This window comes from Ornithorhynchus anatinus, chromosome 2 (assembly GCF_004115215.2).
Source record: "Ornithorhynchus anatinus isolate Pmale09 chromosome 2, mOrnAna1.pri.v4, whole genome shotgun sequence".
Lineage (NCBI taxonomy): Eukaryota > Metazoa > Chordata > Mammalia > Monotremata > Ornithorhynchidae > Ornithorhynchus > Ornithorhynchus anatinus.
This window is the reverse complement of record NC_041729.1, coordinates 106666961-106680583: the sequence shown is the minus strand read 5'-3', so window position 1 is coordinate 106680583 and position 13623 is coordinate 106666961. Positions and strand designations below refer to the sequence as shown.

At 46.2% G+C, this 13623-nt stretch overlaps 1 protein-coding gene across 1 annotated transcript in view; it reads right to left on the bottom strand.

The window, feature by feature from the left end:
* The window catches only part of HS3ST5 (heparan sulfate-glucosamine 3-sulfotransferase 5), a 256972-nt gene that overhangs the window by 4932 nt on the left and 238417 nt on the right, over positions 1-13623 (bottom strand). Inside the window, exon 3 of the mRNA XM_029050771.2 lies at positions 1389-1527. Coding sequence (XP_028906604.1) covers positions 1389-1495 — 107 coding nt within the window. The 5' untranslated portion in view covers positions 1496-1527. The remainder of the gene's footprint in view (positions 1-1388; positions 1528-13623) is intronic.

The following is a 13623-nucleotide window of genomic DNA, read 5'->3' as shown; positions in this document are numbered from 1 at the left end:
TTTGCAGGTACTCCCCTGGCTCTAGCCTTATTCTTAGCCTTATATTGTACTCTCCCAAGCAATTAGTACAGTGCTCTTCAAACATTAAGTGTTCAATAAATACAATTGATTGATTATTCTCCCTTCAGAAATCAAGTCTACCCTTTTCTCCTCTTTTATGGTATTTGTTAAACATTTACTTTGTGCCAGATACTGCACTAAGCGATAGGGTAGATACAAGCTAATCAGGTTGGACAAAGTCCCTGTCCCACACGGGGCTTGCGGTCTTAATCCCCATTTTGCAGATGAGGGAATCGAGGCACAGAGAAGTTAAATGATTTAGCCAAGGTCACACAGCAGACAAGTGGCAGGGCCGGGGTTAGAACCCAGGTCCTTCTGACTCCCAGGCCTGTGCTCTATCCACAAGGCCATGTTGCTTCTCTTTGATAGCCAGCTGACTCTAGGATGTTCTTAAGGAACTTGGAGAGATGCCAGCTGAAGGGATCAGGACTGCCCATCTCTGAAGCTTTTCAGGTGCTGGCTTGGTGCAAGTGCCAAGTCCTTGTTCTCTGGTCTGTTCTTAGTGGGCTTTCCAGGGTTCTCCGGGCCATCACTAGAAAAGCAGGATGGGCTATTGGATAGAGCACGGGTCTGGGAGTCAGAAGGACCTGGGTTCTAATCCTGCCTCCACCACTTACCTGCTGGGTGAGCTGGGGCAAGTCACCTAACTTCTCTGGGCCTCAGTTACCTCATGGAGACTTAGACTGTGAGACCCATGTGGAACATGGACTTTGTCCAACTTAATTAGCCTGTATCTACCCCAGCACTTAGTATAGTACCTGGTGCATAGTAAGCACTTAACAAATATTAAAAAAAATCAATCTGAGAGAAAGGATCCTCACCTGGCCCACTCAGCACCTGACAATCAGAGCTCATTAACATTGTTCAGACTCTCCAGCCCCTCTTTCAAGTGCAATAGGATTCAAAATCTAATGAGTTCCTTTGCAGGCTCATACATAATTTTAACTATCATTGGGATCCATCAGCGGCCCACTCACAAATTTAGAAAGAAGAAACATGAATATATCATAACTGTGGCTCTGGGGCTGGAGGTCAATACACAAATAAAAATGAGCTTCTGTAATGAAATCTGGCTGGTGTGGCTGTTTCCCTTCTGAAAACAAGGGCCAGAGCATTCAGAATATCAATGAATGGAGACAAATGCTTTGGCGAGGACAACTTTTCCCTGTCCTGAAGGGGAAGATCAATCAAAATCAATCCTGTAGAAGGAAAGGTTTCTGGGGTGCTTTTAGGGAGGAAAATTAATGGAAATACACTGAATCATAAGGAGGCTGAAATTCAGACCCATTTAGACTCCAAATGCCACCCTCATTTGTTTAATCACCTACCTATCCAAGCTCCCAACTCTGGCAACTAGGTAGAGGAGACTTCCAATTGCAAGGCTTCCCAGCACGAACAGCTTTTGTCTCAGCAACGCCTGCTGTTTGAATAGCATGGCCCTCCATCAATCTTCAGGACTTCTTCAGCCTGTAGGGACCAGACCGTGTAAATCACTCATCTGCAGGCAGTAATGCATATGTGGGCTGACGTTTATTAACAGGCAGTCAATCAGTTCTTACAAGTGATTAAACCTCACTTGCCAAATGACCTTTTCGTCATCGACAAGCATTTAGCAACCCCCCTTTCCCTCCCCCGTTCTCTCCCAAATCAGGTGATGTGTCTGGCGGAAGCCCCTATCCCGTGTTGTCCACAGCCGAAGACACCTCTGAGTTCTCATGGAATTTTTCCAGATCACTCATAGTTGAGAGATATTTAAGAGATATTTTAAGCTGCATGGGCTACCTGGAATCTGTAAATTTTACCTCCTTAGCAACAGGGAAAAGAAAGTGGAGCAAAATCTCATTTCTGAAAACTCTTTCTCTTCCACACCACCACAGGGTTCTTAAAAATCTGGATTCTGTTTAATATCCACACTGCACATTTTCAAACACCTTTGAAAATTTTCACATATTCTCTCTCTTCTTCCCTTTCCATCTCTCTCTTTCCCACTCTTTCTTTCCTCCCATCTTTCTCCATCTTCTTGTCTCTCCTCCAGCTTTCTTTCTCCCCCTTCCCTATCTCCCATGACCTTCCTTTCTCTTGCCATCTCTCACCATCTTTCTCTCTCCCTACTTTCTTTTTCTCCCCATCTCTTACCATCTTTCTCTCTCTCTACTTTCTTTTCCTTCTGATCTCTTACCATCTTTCTTTCTTCCTCCTTTCTTTCCCTCCCCATCTCTATTTCACAACCTTCCTCTCTTTCCTTCCTTTATTTCTCTCCCACATCTCTCACCATCTTCCTCTCTCCCTACTTTATTTCTCCCCTTCCCTATCTCTCACCATCTTCCCCTTCTCTTTCCCTATTTTCTTTCTCCCCCCATCTCTCATCAACTTCCTCTCTCTTTGTACTTTTATTCTCCACCCTCATGTCTCACCACATTTTTCTTTCCCTACTTTCTTTCTCCCCCCTTTATCTCTCACCATCTTCCTCTTTCTCTCCCCCCTCCATCTTTAACCATTTTCCTACTTCCCTAATGTCTTTCTTTTCTCATCTCTCACCATTTTACTCTCTCTTTCTTTCTCCCCCTATTTCCTTTCCCCTACCCTCTGTCTCACTATCTTCCCCGCTCTTCGCTCTTTTTCCCTCCCTTCTCTGGGGTTCTGCTTTTCTTCCTCTGTCTCTAACTGACACAATGCCTGTATCTCGATCATGTGAATGTCTCTCTTTCTTCCTTGCTTCTCTACCCTTTTGTATCTGTGACTCTCTCTGGGCGGCGGTTGATTGTGATTCATTTCTGAAGGGCCCTCTCGCCCCTGCAATCATTGGATGCCTCCCTCCAGCTAGTTGGTCTTCCCAGTGGGAACCAGCTTTCTGCCATTCCCTTTCCCCAGAGAGCCTCTGGGCCTGTCTAATAGGGACATGTGCAGGCTCTTCTTCTTTTACATGCTCAGTCGATGATGTTTACACACGATGAAGGCCTTTTTATGGTATTTGAAAAGCATTTACTATGTGCCAGTACTATGTGCTTATGTACACTAAGCACTGCAGTAGATGAGAGCTAATCAGATTGGGCACAGTCCATGTTCCATATGGGGCCCACAGTCTTCATCCCCATTTTTCAGTCAGTCAATCATATTTATTAAGTGATTTCTGTGTGCAGAGCACTGTACTAAGCATTTAGGAGAGTACAGCAATAAACAGACACAATCCCTGCCCCCAAAGCACTTACAGTCTAGAGACGAGCTAGAGATGAGGAAACTTTCACATGCTCAATCGATGATGTTTACAGACGATGAGGGCATTTTTTATGGTATTTGTTAAGCACTTATAATAATAATGTTGGTATTTGTTAAGCGCTTACTATGTGCCGAGCACTGTTCTAAGCGCTGGGGTAGACATAGGGGAATCAGGTTGTCCCACGTGGGGCTCACAGTCTTAATCCCCATTTTACAGATGAGGGAACTGAGGCACAGAGAAGTTAAGTGACTTGCCCACAGTCACACAGCCGACAAGTGGCAGAGCTGGGATTCGAACTCATGAGCCCTGACTCCAAAGTCCGTGCTCTTTCCACTGAGCCACGCTGCTTCTCCTTACTATGTGCCAGACACTGTACTAAGTGCTGGGGTAGTTAGTCAGGTTGAACACAGTTCATGTCCCACAGGGCTCTCACAGTCTTAGTCTCCATTTTACAGATGAGGGGAATGAAGCCCAGAGAAGTGAAGTGACTTGTCCAAGGTCCCACAGGAGACAAGCAGTGGAGCTGGGATTAGAACGCAGGTCCTTCTGACTTCTAGTCCCGGGTTCTACCCACTAGGCCATGCGGCTTCTCATATTTTGGGAGCTGTAGTAGGGGATACCTATTCAAGTGAGACTTTGCTTCTTTTTCTGATTCATCCCCAGCATCCAGGACTGTGACCAGTGTCTTTGTTAGGGTTTGTTCATGAGCAAACCAGCAATGAAGTCTGGACCCAAAATCCCTCAGGGGAACCAGAATTCTGGGCCAGAACCAGGCAGCTTCAGAAGAGTTGGAACGGGGGAGTTAATACTATTGCTCATCCTATCCTGCCTGGATTACTGCCTCAGGCTACTTGCTGAGCTCTCAGCCTCCTGTCTCTCCCCACTCCAGTCCATACTTCACTCTGCTGCCCAGGTCATTTTTCCACAAAAACATTCAAAACTTGTCAACCTGCTCCTCAAAAAACTCCAGTGGTTGCCCATCCACCTCACCATCAAACAAAAACTCCTCTCTATTGGCCTTAAAGCACTCTATCACCTTGCCCCCTCCTACAGCACCTTGCAACTCTCCTTCTACAACCCAGCCCCTTTGTTCCTCTAATACTAACCTTCTCACTGTGTCTCATTCTCGCCTATCTTGCCTCCAACCCTTCGCCCACATCCTGACTTTGGCCTGGAACATCTTCCCTCCTCAAATCTGACAATTACTCTACCCTTCTTAAAAGTCTTATTGAAAGCACATCTCCTCCAAGAGGCCTTCCCAGACTAAGCCCCCTGTTCCTCTTCTCCCACTCCTTTCTGTGTCGTCTTGGCTTGCTCCCTTTCTTCCTCCCTGCTCCCAGTCCCATAGCACTTATGTACATATCTGTAATTTACTTATTTGTATTGATGTCTGTTTCCCTTGATCTAGATTGTAAGCTTGTTGTGAGCTGGAATGTTTCAGTTTATTGCTGTATTGTACTCTCCCAAGCATTTAGTGTACTACTCTGCACATAGTAAGTGCTCAATAAATACGATTGATTCAAGCTGAGTGGGAGTGTATCAGCTCTGTGTTGGGCTCTCTCAGCTCAGGAGAGATGGGGAAAAGAGTTATAGCCAAAGGGCCTTCCAGGGCAGGCTCCAGAGGAAGCAGCTGTTTCCCAGAGGAACTGCAGAGTTCTGTGTAATCCCATTCTCCAGACTCACAGATGGTATTAAGGGATGGGAAAATGGGAAGGCCTCACCAATAGGAAAATTGGAAGGGTTTTGCCCAGAAAATTTCTCAACTCAGCAAAGAACCTGGGGAAGGGCATATCTGGGGGAAGAACTGGAATCCAGATGAAGAAAAGAGTACACATATTGACACGTCAGCATGGCCTACTGGAAAGAGCTTCCCGACTCCCTTACTTGTCTGCTAGGAGACCTTGGGCATGTCATTTAATTGAGCCTCAGTTACCTCATCCGTAAAATGGGGATTTAGCTTGCCCAGTGCTTAGTACAGCATCCTGGTACCTAGGAAGCCCTTAATGGATACCATTAAAAAAATCTTTACCTAATTGGGTACTGGCCACTTCCTAGAAATAATCACTGGGCAATTTGGATTGGGACAGGTGGAGGGGAATTCAACAATGAAGCCAGAAATAAGGTTGAAAAAAAAGGATAAAATCACTGATAATATAATTATTACGTTGTGACAAAAGAATATCTGTGAATAGCCTAATCCCACTAGGGCAATATTGGCTAGCTACAAAAATGATAGCTATTACTTTTCCTGCTGGAACAACATGCCTAGATTTAGCATTCTAAAACCATCTTGGATACTGCTGCAATTTTATCCTTTGGGTAAGGCATTAGCTGAGACATAGTAGCTTTATTAATGCTATGATTAAGTCTCAGAAGAAAATTCAAATTCCCAATTCTCTTTTCATTGCACTGAGCAAATCCAAATCAGTTTTAGCAAAATTATCCTGCATTGGTTAGGTGGTTTCACTCTTGAAATTCAGAGCACTCAGTCAATCGTATTTATTTAGCACTTAATGTGTGCAGAACACTAAACTAAGCCCTTGGGAGAGTACAATAAAACAGACACATTCTCTGCCCACAGTGAGCTTAGAGTCTAGAGGACCGTAAGTCTTGACCACATGCCAAGCCCCGGGGTGGATACAATCAAATCAGATACAGTCTCTGTTCCACTTGGGGCTCACATTTATGGGGCAGGGAGAACAGCTAGTTAACCCCCATTTTGCAGATGAGGAAATGGAGGTACAGAAAAGTCAAGTGACTTGCCCAAGGTCATACGGCAGGCAAGTGGCAGGTAGTCAGTCAGTCAGTGGTATTTATTGAATGCTTACTGTGAACAGAGCACTGTACTAAATACTTGGGAGAATGCAAAATAACAGAATTGGTAGACTTGATCCCTGTTCACAAGGAGCTTAGAGTCTAGAGGGACATTAAAATATATTACAGATAGGGGGAATGGGAGAATATAAGTGTAGGTACATACGTGCTGTGGGCCTGGAGGTGGGTTGAATATCAAGTGCTTAAAGGACTGTCTCTCAGTTTAGACTGTAAACTCCTTGTGGGTAGGAATTGTGTCTACTAACTCTACTGTATTGTATTCCTCAAAGCGCTTAGTATTATATTATACTCTCCCAAGTATTATATTGTACTCTGCATACAGTCAGTGCTCAATACATCCTGCTGATTGATTGATTAAGACAAATGAATGGCAATGATACCAACTCTAAGACTGGTGAAAAATGACTCACAGAAGAAAAAAAACAAACTTGTAGCTGAGCAAGGAGTCCATCAACACCTTGTGACTCCTCATAATCTAACAAAGAGGAAGCTGACAACAACTTCACTGAGGGGAAGTAGGCCACATCTAGAAACACTTATGACCAGTCGTGAGAGGCTAAGACTAGGACAATCAAGGGTCATACTGTTGTACTCTCCCAAGCATGTAGGAAGAACTCAATAAATTCCATTGACTGATCGATGGATTGACTATGCTAACTGCCATCAAACTAAGCAATCTTCCTCATCACTAAAGAAGTTCCATGGTTTCAACCATCCTACCAACGCCCTGCTGCACAGTACAGATGGAACAACCCTCATCACAGGCCTGGAGGGAATCTTACACAGATGGCAACGACACCATCATGGTCTTCTAAAAATGTCTTCTGGCACCAAATATGAGGCTCCGTGAAGTTTGGAGAACTGGCCAAAATGTGAAAGTGAGACCTTATCCCTTACTTGGAGGGTTGTCTGGTTTGCAGTGGGAAGTAATGAAAAAAGAAACACCTGAATTTAAGGTAGACCAGCAGAAATCTATGAAATCTCTTTATCATTCTATAACTATGTCTATCTGTCTGTCTCTTTAAACTGCCCAATCCTTAGATATGGGCATAGGATTTCCAATGATACTTGGAAGGCTGAAGAAATAACACAGAGACTCCAAGATGTCATCATATTCAGTATTCTCGAGAAGAAGGGGAAGAAAGGCCTGGAGACAACTGCTTTCCATTGCTCGTCAGTGTCTTTCTGGATCCCTTTCTGGGGAACGCCCTGAATCATAACCTGAAACTCTGAACTTCTTATCTCCTTTCCCAATCTTCTCCTCCCCACAATTTCCCCATCACTGTTGACAACACCACCATACTCCCTGTCTCTCAAGCCCACTGGCCTTGATTCATATCTCTCTCTTTCAATCCCCATATTCAGCCTGTCACCAAATCCTGTCAGTTCTCTTTTTGCCACATCTCAAGAATCCACCTGTTTTTCTCTCCACCCACACCACTGGTCTGAACACTTATCCTATTCCACCTGGGTTACTGCATCAGACTCCCCACTGACCTCCCTGCCTCCGGTCTTTCTCCTCTCTGCCCATACTTCACTGTGCTGCTCAGATCATTACAAGGAAGCAGCATGGCCTAATGGCAAGTGCACTGGCTGGGAAGTAAGAGGATGTGGGTTCTAATTCCTCCTTTGCCACTTGTCTGCTATATGACCTTGGGCAAATCATTTCACTTCTCTGGACCTCAGTTACCTCATCAGTAAAATGGAGATGCAGACCGTGATCCCCATGTGGGACAGGAACTGTGTCTAACTTGATTTCCTTGTTCTATCCCAGTGCTTAGAACGGGGCTTGGCATGTAGTCAACCCTTAACATATAGCAGCATAGCTCAGTGGAAAGAGCACGGGCTTTGGAGTCAGAGGTCATGAGTTCGAATCCCAGCTCTGCCACTTGTCAGCTGTGTGACTGTGGGCAAGTCACTTAACTTCTCTGTGCCTCACTTACCTCATCTGTAAAATGGGGATGAAGACTGTGAGCCCCACGTGGGACAACCTGATTCGCCTGTGTCTACCTCAGCGCTTAGAACAGTACTCTGCACATTGTAAGCGCTTAACAAATACCAACATTATTATTATTATCATAATTATTATTATTATTACTGGGAAACAGTGTCTCAACATCAGGGTTCTTTGTTTCATAAGGCCTGTTGTGATACATAGAGTGTATATGAGTGTGTTTGTGTGAGTTGGGATATAATAATGATAATAACAATGGTATTTGTTAAGTGCTTACTAGGTGCCAAACACTGTTCTAAGCACTGGGGTAATTACCTTATCTCACCTTGGCTTCACGGACTCTGTCCTCTCCTGGTTCTCCTCTTACCTCTCTGGCCGATCATTCTCGGTCTCCTACGCTGGAGCCTCCTCCCCCTCCCATCCTTTAACTGTTGGAGTTCCTCAAGGGTCAGTTCTTGGCCCTCTTCTGTTCTCCATTTACACTCACTCCCTCGGTGAACTCATCCGCTCTCACGGCTTTGACTACCATCTCTACGCAGATGACATGCAGATCTACATCTCCGCCCCTGTCCTCTCCCCCTCCCTTCGGGCTCGCATCTCCTCCCGCCTCCGGGACGTCTCCACCTGGATGTCGGCCCGCCACCTAAAACTCAACATGAGCAAGACTGAGCTCCTCATCTTCCCTCCCAAGCCCGGTCCGCTCCCAGACTTCTCCATCACCGTGGATGGCACGACCATTCTTCCCGTCCCGCAGGCCCGCAATCTCGGTGTCATCCTTGACTCGTCCCTCTCGTTCACCCCACACATCCTATCCGTTACCGAGACCTGCCGGTTTCACCTCTACAATATCGCCAAGATCCGCCCTTTCCTCTCCACCCAAACGGCTACCTTACTATTACGGGCTCTCGTTATATCCCGGCTAGACTACTGTGTCAGCCTTCTCTCTGACCTCCCTTCCTCCTCTCTCGCCCCGCTCCGGTCTATTCTTCACTCCGCTGCCCGGCTCATCTTCCTGCAGAAACGATCTGGGCCTGTCACTCCCCTTCTTAAACAACTCCAGTGGTTGCCTATCGACCTCCGCTCCAAACAAAAACTCCTCACTCTAGGCTTCAAGGCTCTCCATCACCTTGCCCCTTCCTACCTCTCCTCCCTTCTCTCTTTCTACCGCCCACCCCGCACGCTCCGCTCCTCTGCCGCCCACCCCCTCGCCGTCCCTCGGTCTCGCCTATCCGCCGTCGACCCCTGGGTCACGTCCTCCCGCGGTCCCGGAACGCCCTCCCTCCTCACCTCCGCCAAACTGATTCTCTTTCCCTCTTCAAAACCTTACTTAAAAATCACCTCCTCCAAGAGGCCTTCCCAGACTGAGCTCCTCTTCCCCCTCTACTCCCTCTGCCATCCCCCCTTTACCTCTCCGCAGCTAAAGCCTCATTTTCCCCTTTTCCCTCTGCTCCTCCACCTCTCCCTTCCCATCCCCACAGCACTGTACCCGTCCGCTCAACTATATATATTTTCGTTACCCTATTTATTTTGTTAATGAATTGTACATCGCCTTGATTCTATTTAGTTGCCATCGGTTTTTACAAGATGTTCTTCCCCTTGACGCTGTTTAGTGCCATTGTTCTTGTCTGCCCGTCTCCCCCGATTAGACTGTAAGCCCGTCAAACGGCCGGGACTGTCTCTATCTGTTGCCGACTTGTTCATCCCAAGCGCTTAGTACAGTGCTCTGCACATAATAAGCGCTCAATAAATACTATTGAATGAATGAATGAATACAAGGTAATCAGGTTGTCCCATGTGGGGCTCACAGTCTTAATCCCCATTTTACAGATGAGGTAACTGAGGCACAGAGAAATGAAATGACTTCCCCAAAGTCACAGAGTTGACAAGTGGTGGAGTCAGGATTAGAACCCCCTGGCTCAGTGGAAAAATCCCAGGCTTGGGAATCAGAGTTCATGGGTTCAAATCCTGGGTCTGCCACTTGGCAGCTGTGTGACTGTGGGCAAGTCACTTCACTTCTCTGGGCCTCAGTTACCTCATCTGTAAAATGGGGATTAACTGTGAGCCTCACATGGGACAACCTGATCACCCTGTATCTCCCCCAGCGCTTAGAACAGTGCTCTGCACATAGTAAGCACTTAACAAATACCAACATTATTATTATTATTATTATCTGACTCCCAAGCCTGTGCTATTTCCACTAAGCCACATTGCTTCTCTATGTGCATCTGTGCCTAGATGCAGGATTTGCCCATGTGTATGTCTGTGATTAACAAGTCTAATCTCTTTAAGCATGACCTGGTATTACATTGCCAGGCAACAGGATGGCCTAGTGGATAAAGCCTGGGCCTGGGAGTCAGAAGGACCTGGGTTCTAATTCCAGCTCTGCCACTTGTCTGCTGTGTGACCTTGGGCAAGTCACTTCATTTCTCTGTGCCTCAGTTATCTCATTTGTAAAACTGGGATTAAGACTGTGAACCCCATGTGGAAGAGGGACTGTGCCCAACCTGGTTAGCATGTATCTACTCCAGAACTTAGAACAGTGCTTGACACATAATAATAATAATAATAATAATAATAATGTTGGTATTTGTTAAGCGCTTACTATGTGCTGAGCACTGTTCTAAGCACTGGGGTAGACATAGGGGAATCAGGTTGTCCCACGTGAGGCTCACAGTCTTAATCCCCATTTTACAGATGAGGGAACTGAGGCACAGAGAAGTTAAGTGACTTGCCCACAGTCACACAGCTGACAAGTGGCAGAGCTGGGATTCGAACTCATGAGCCCTGACTCCAAAGCCCGTGCTCTTTCCACTGAGCCACGCTGCTTCTCGTGGCTAATAAACGTTTCACAAATACCATTATCATCATCAGTACATTTCCTACTATCGTGAAAAACTATTCTCTCATTTTATAACGGGACATCCTGATAAGATTTTTGGTATTTAAGAGTGATTTGTTGATTAGATTTTGATTTACCCCGTTTTGAGGGAACCCATAAGAAGCCGCTTTTAAAGATTAACCAAGGACAGCTATCCGGTGCTGTAATAAGGAATTCCCTTTCCCTCTATTAGATTGCTGGACAGAGCTAAGATGGAAAGGAAACAAACGAAGTACTGCATTTGAACAAGGGCAGGGAGAAGAGGGTTTCCGTCCACGTGACAAATTTATAGTGATACAGGTAGGTGCAGTAAGAGGCAAACGGATAATATTTTGGGAAGGGAGGAGCAGGTTAAGGAGACTATAGACCTTTTAGAAGGCTTTTCGTTGTCTCAAGAGATGATCACTGAGGCGGTTTAAGGCTGTGCTTCTTTGGACAATCAGAAAGGGTCCCTGTGGAAGTTGAAGAGGTAGCCAGTTTATAAATTTTACACAGCCATGAAGTTTATTACTGATTCATACTTATCCCCCGGGGAGTCACTGCCGAGTCCCGCTTTGAGCGAGCACCACATTTGCCAGCGGATTCTCTATTTCATCCTCCCTTTCGGCTTCTGCCATCTCGCATGCATTATTTATCCTCGCCTCCATGGTGCCGCTAGTTTGAGTTGTTCTTTCCCACGTTGGCTCCAGGATGACATTCATTCTGTATTCGCAATCACCCAACTTAAAAGAAGTCAGTTAATTCTTCCTGTCTCCGGCTCCCTCATTTAACAAAAAGACGCGTCGGAGGCAGCAATGTGAAATGAATTTCATTCTGACCCTGGCTCCCAATTACTCTTTTAATCTCCCTTTCTGTCTGACTGAAGCGGAGGTCTGAAGTGGTTACAAGAAATGCAGTTTTGAAAAGTTTTTCTTCAACAGAATACAAGCCATTAGGGTATCAGTGGATGGTTTTTCGCCGGCCCTCTGGGTCTGCACGGGCTTCTGGCATATATGGGCCCGGACGTACTGAGGCAGGAAAGAAAATGGTGACCTTCCCCAGCCCGGTCGGCCCCTCTCTTAGGTGCTGATGCTGGACACCTGAGCACCATAAGACATCATGGCTTGACTCAGAAGTTCACCTGAACGGAGGATGCTTCTCCAAGGGGCTCCCTCACCTCACTCCACTCCAGAGCACCGTGTCCGCCTCCTACGTTTCTGCTAACACATAGGTCACTTCCGAGCTGCGAGAGCCGAGGCAGGGAGGCTGGTGCCTCCCAAATGCTCAATTGATGCTCCTCCTCCCCCACCTCTCCTTGATGGTGGGGTCTACCATCATGGCCTCTCTCGTTCAACTCCTATAGCCAGTCCCAAGCTCACACACTGGAAGTCGAAATTCGGGTAGGTGGTGAGCATCCTGCTGCAGGAGTGGCCAGATGATACAAGGCAATTCTTGCTAAATTCCCTCCACTGCCCTGAGAGTCAGTCTGTCAGTCAGTCAGTCGGTCATATTTACTGAGCGCTTACTGTGTGCAGAGCACTGTACTAAGCACTAGGGAGAGTACAGTATGACAATATAACAGACACTTGCTCTGCCCACAATGAGCTTACAGTCTAGAGAGAATCCTTTTGATGGGGAAGTGAATCCATAGGGGTTTCACGCCATTCGGTTTTACTTCTTGTTCCTAATAATAGTAATGATGGTATTTGTTAGCGTTTACTATGTGCCAAGCACTGTTCTAAGCGCTGGAGTAGATGCAAGGTAATCAGATCGGCCCACGTGGGGCTCACAGTTTTAATCCCCATTTTACAGATGAGGTAACCGAGGCACAGAGAAGTTAAGCGGCTTTCCCAAGGTCACACAGCAGACAAGTGGTGGAGCAGGGATTGGAGCCCATATCCTCTGACTCTTAAACCCGTGCTCTTTCCACTAAGTCATTTGTGTCAAGCACTGTACTAAGCCCTAGGATAGATACAAGATAATTACAAGAGACATGGTTCCTGTCCCATTCGATCCCCATTTTACAGATGACTAAACTAAGATGTGGAGAATTTAAGTGACTTACCCAAAGTCACACAACAGGAACATGGTGATTCCTCTTAACCACAACCCTCCTCACCCCCTGCTCTGCTCCATGTGGTAGAGTAGCTCCACTTCAGGAACAACGAGAGCAGACTGATACCGATTATAATGTCAACTTAAGCTCGCTCTGAGCAGTGGAGCTGAATTCTGACAACTTTGAATTATTGTACTCTCCCAAGTGTTTAGTTTAGTGCTCTGCACACAGTAAGTGCTCATTAAATATGATTGATTGATTGAACACTTCAATGTTGAGGCTGAAACCGGAGACCCACAGACAAGACGTAGCATGGCCTAGTGGATTGAGCACGGGCCTGGGAGTCAGAAGGGCCTGGGTTTTAGTCCCACTGCTGCCACGTGTCTGCTGGGTGACCTTGCTCAAGTCACTTTACTTCTCTTGGCCTCATTTACCTCACCTGTAAAGTGGGGATTAAGACCGTGGGCCCCATGTAGGACACGGACTGTGTCCAACCCGATTAGCTTGGGTCTACCCCACAACTTAAAATAGTACCTGACACATGGTAAGCACTTAGCAAATGCCATAAAAAAATAAGAAAGAACCCCTTCCATTCAGCAGATTTAGGAAGCGCTTGACAAAATAGGTCTGTCTCCACAAACCAA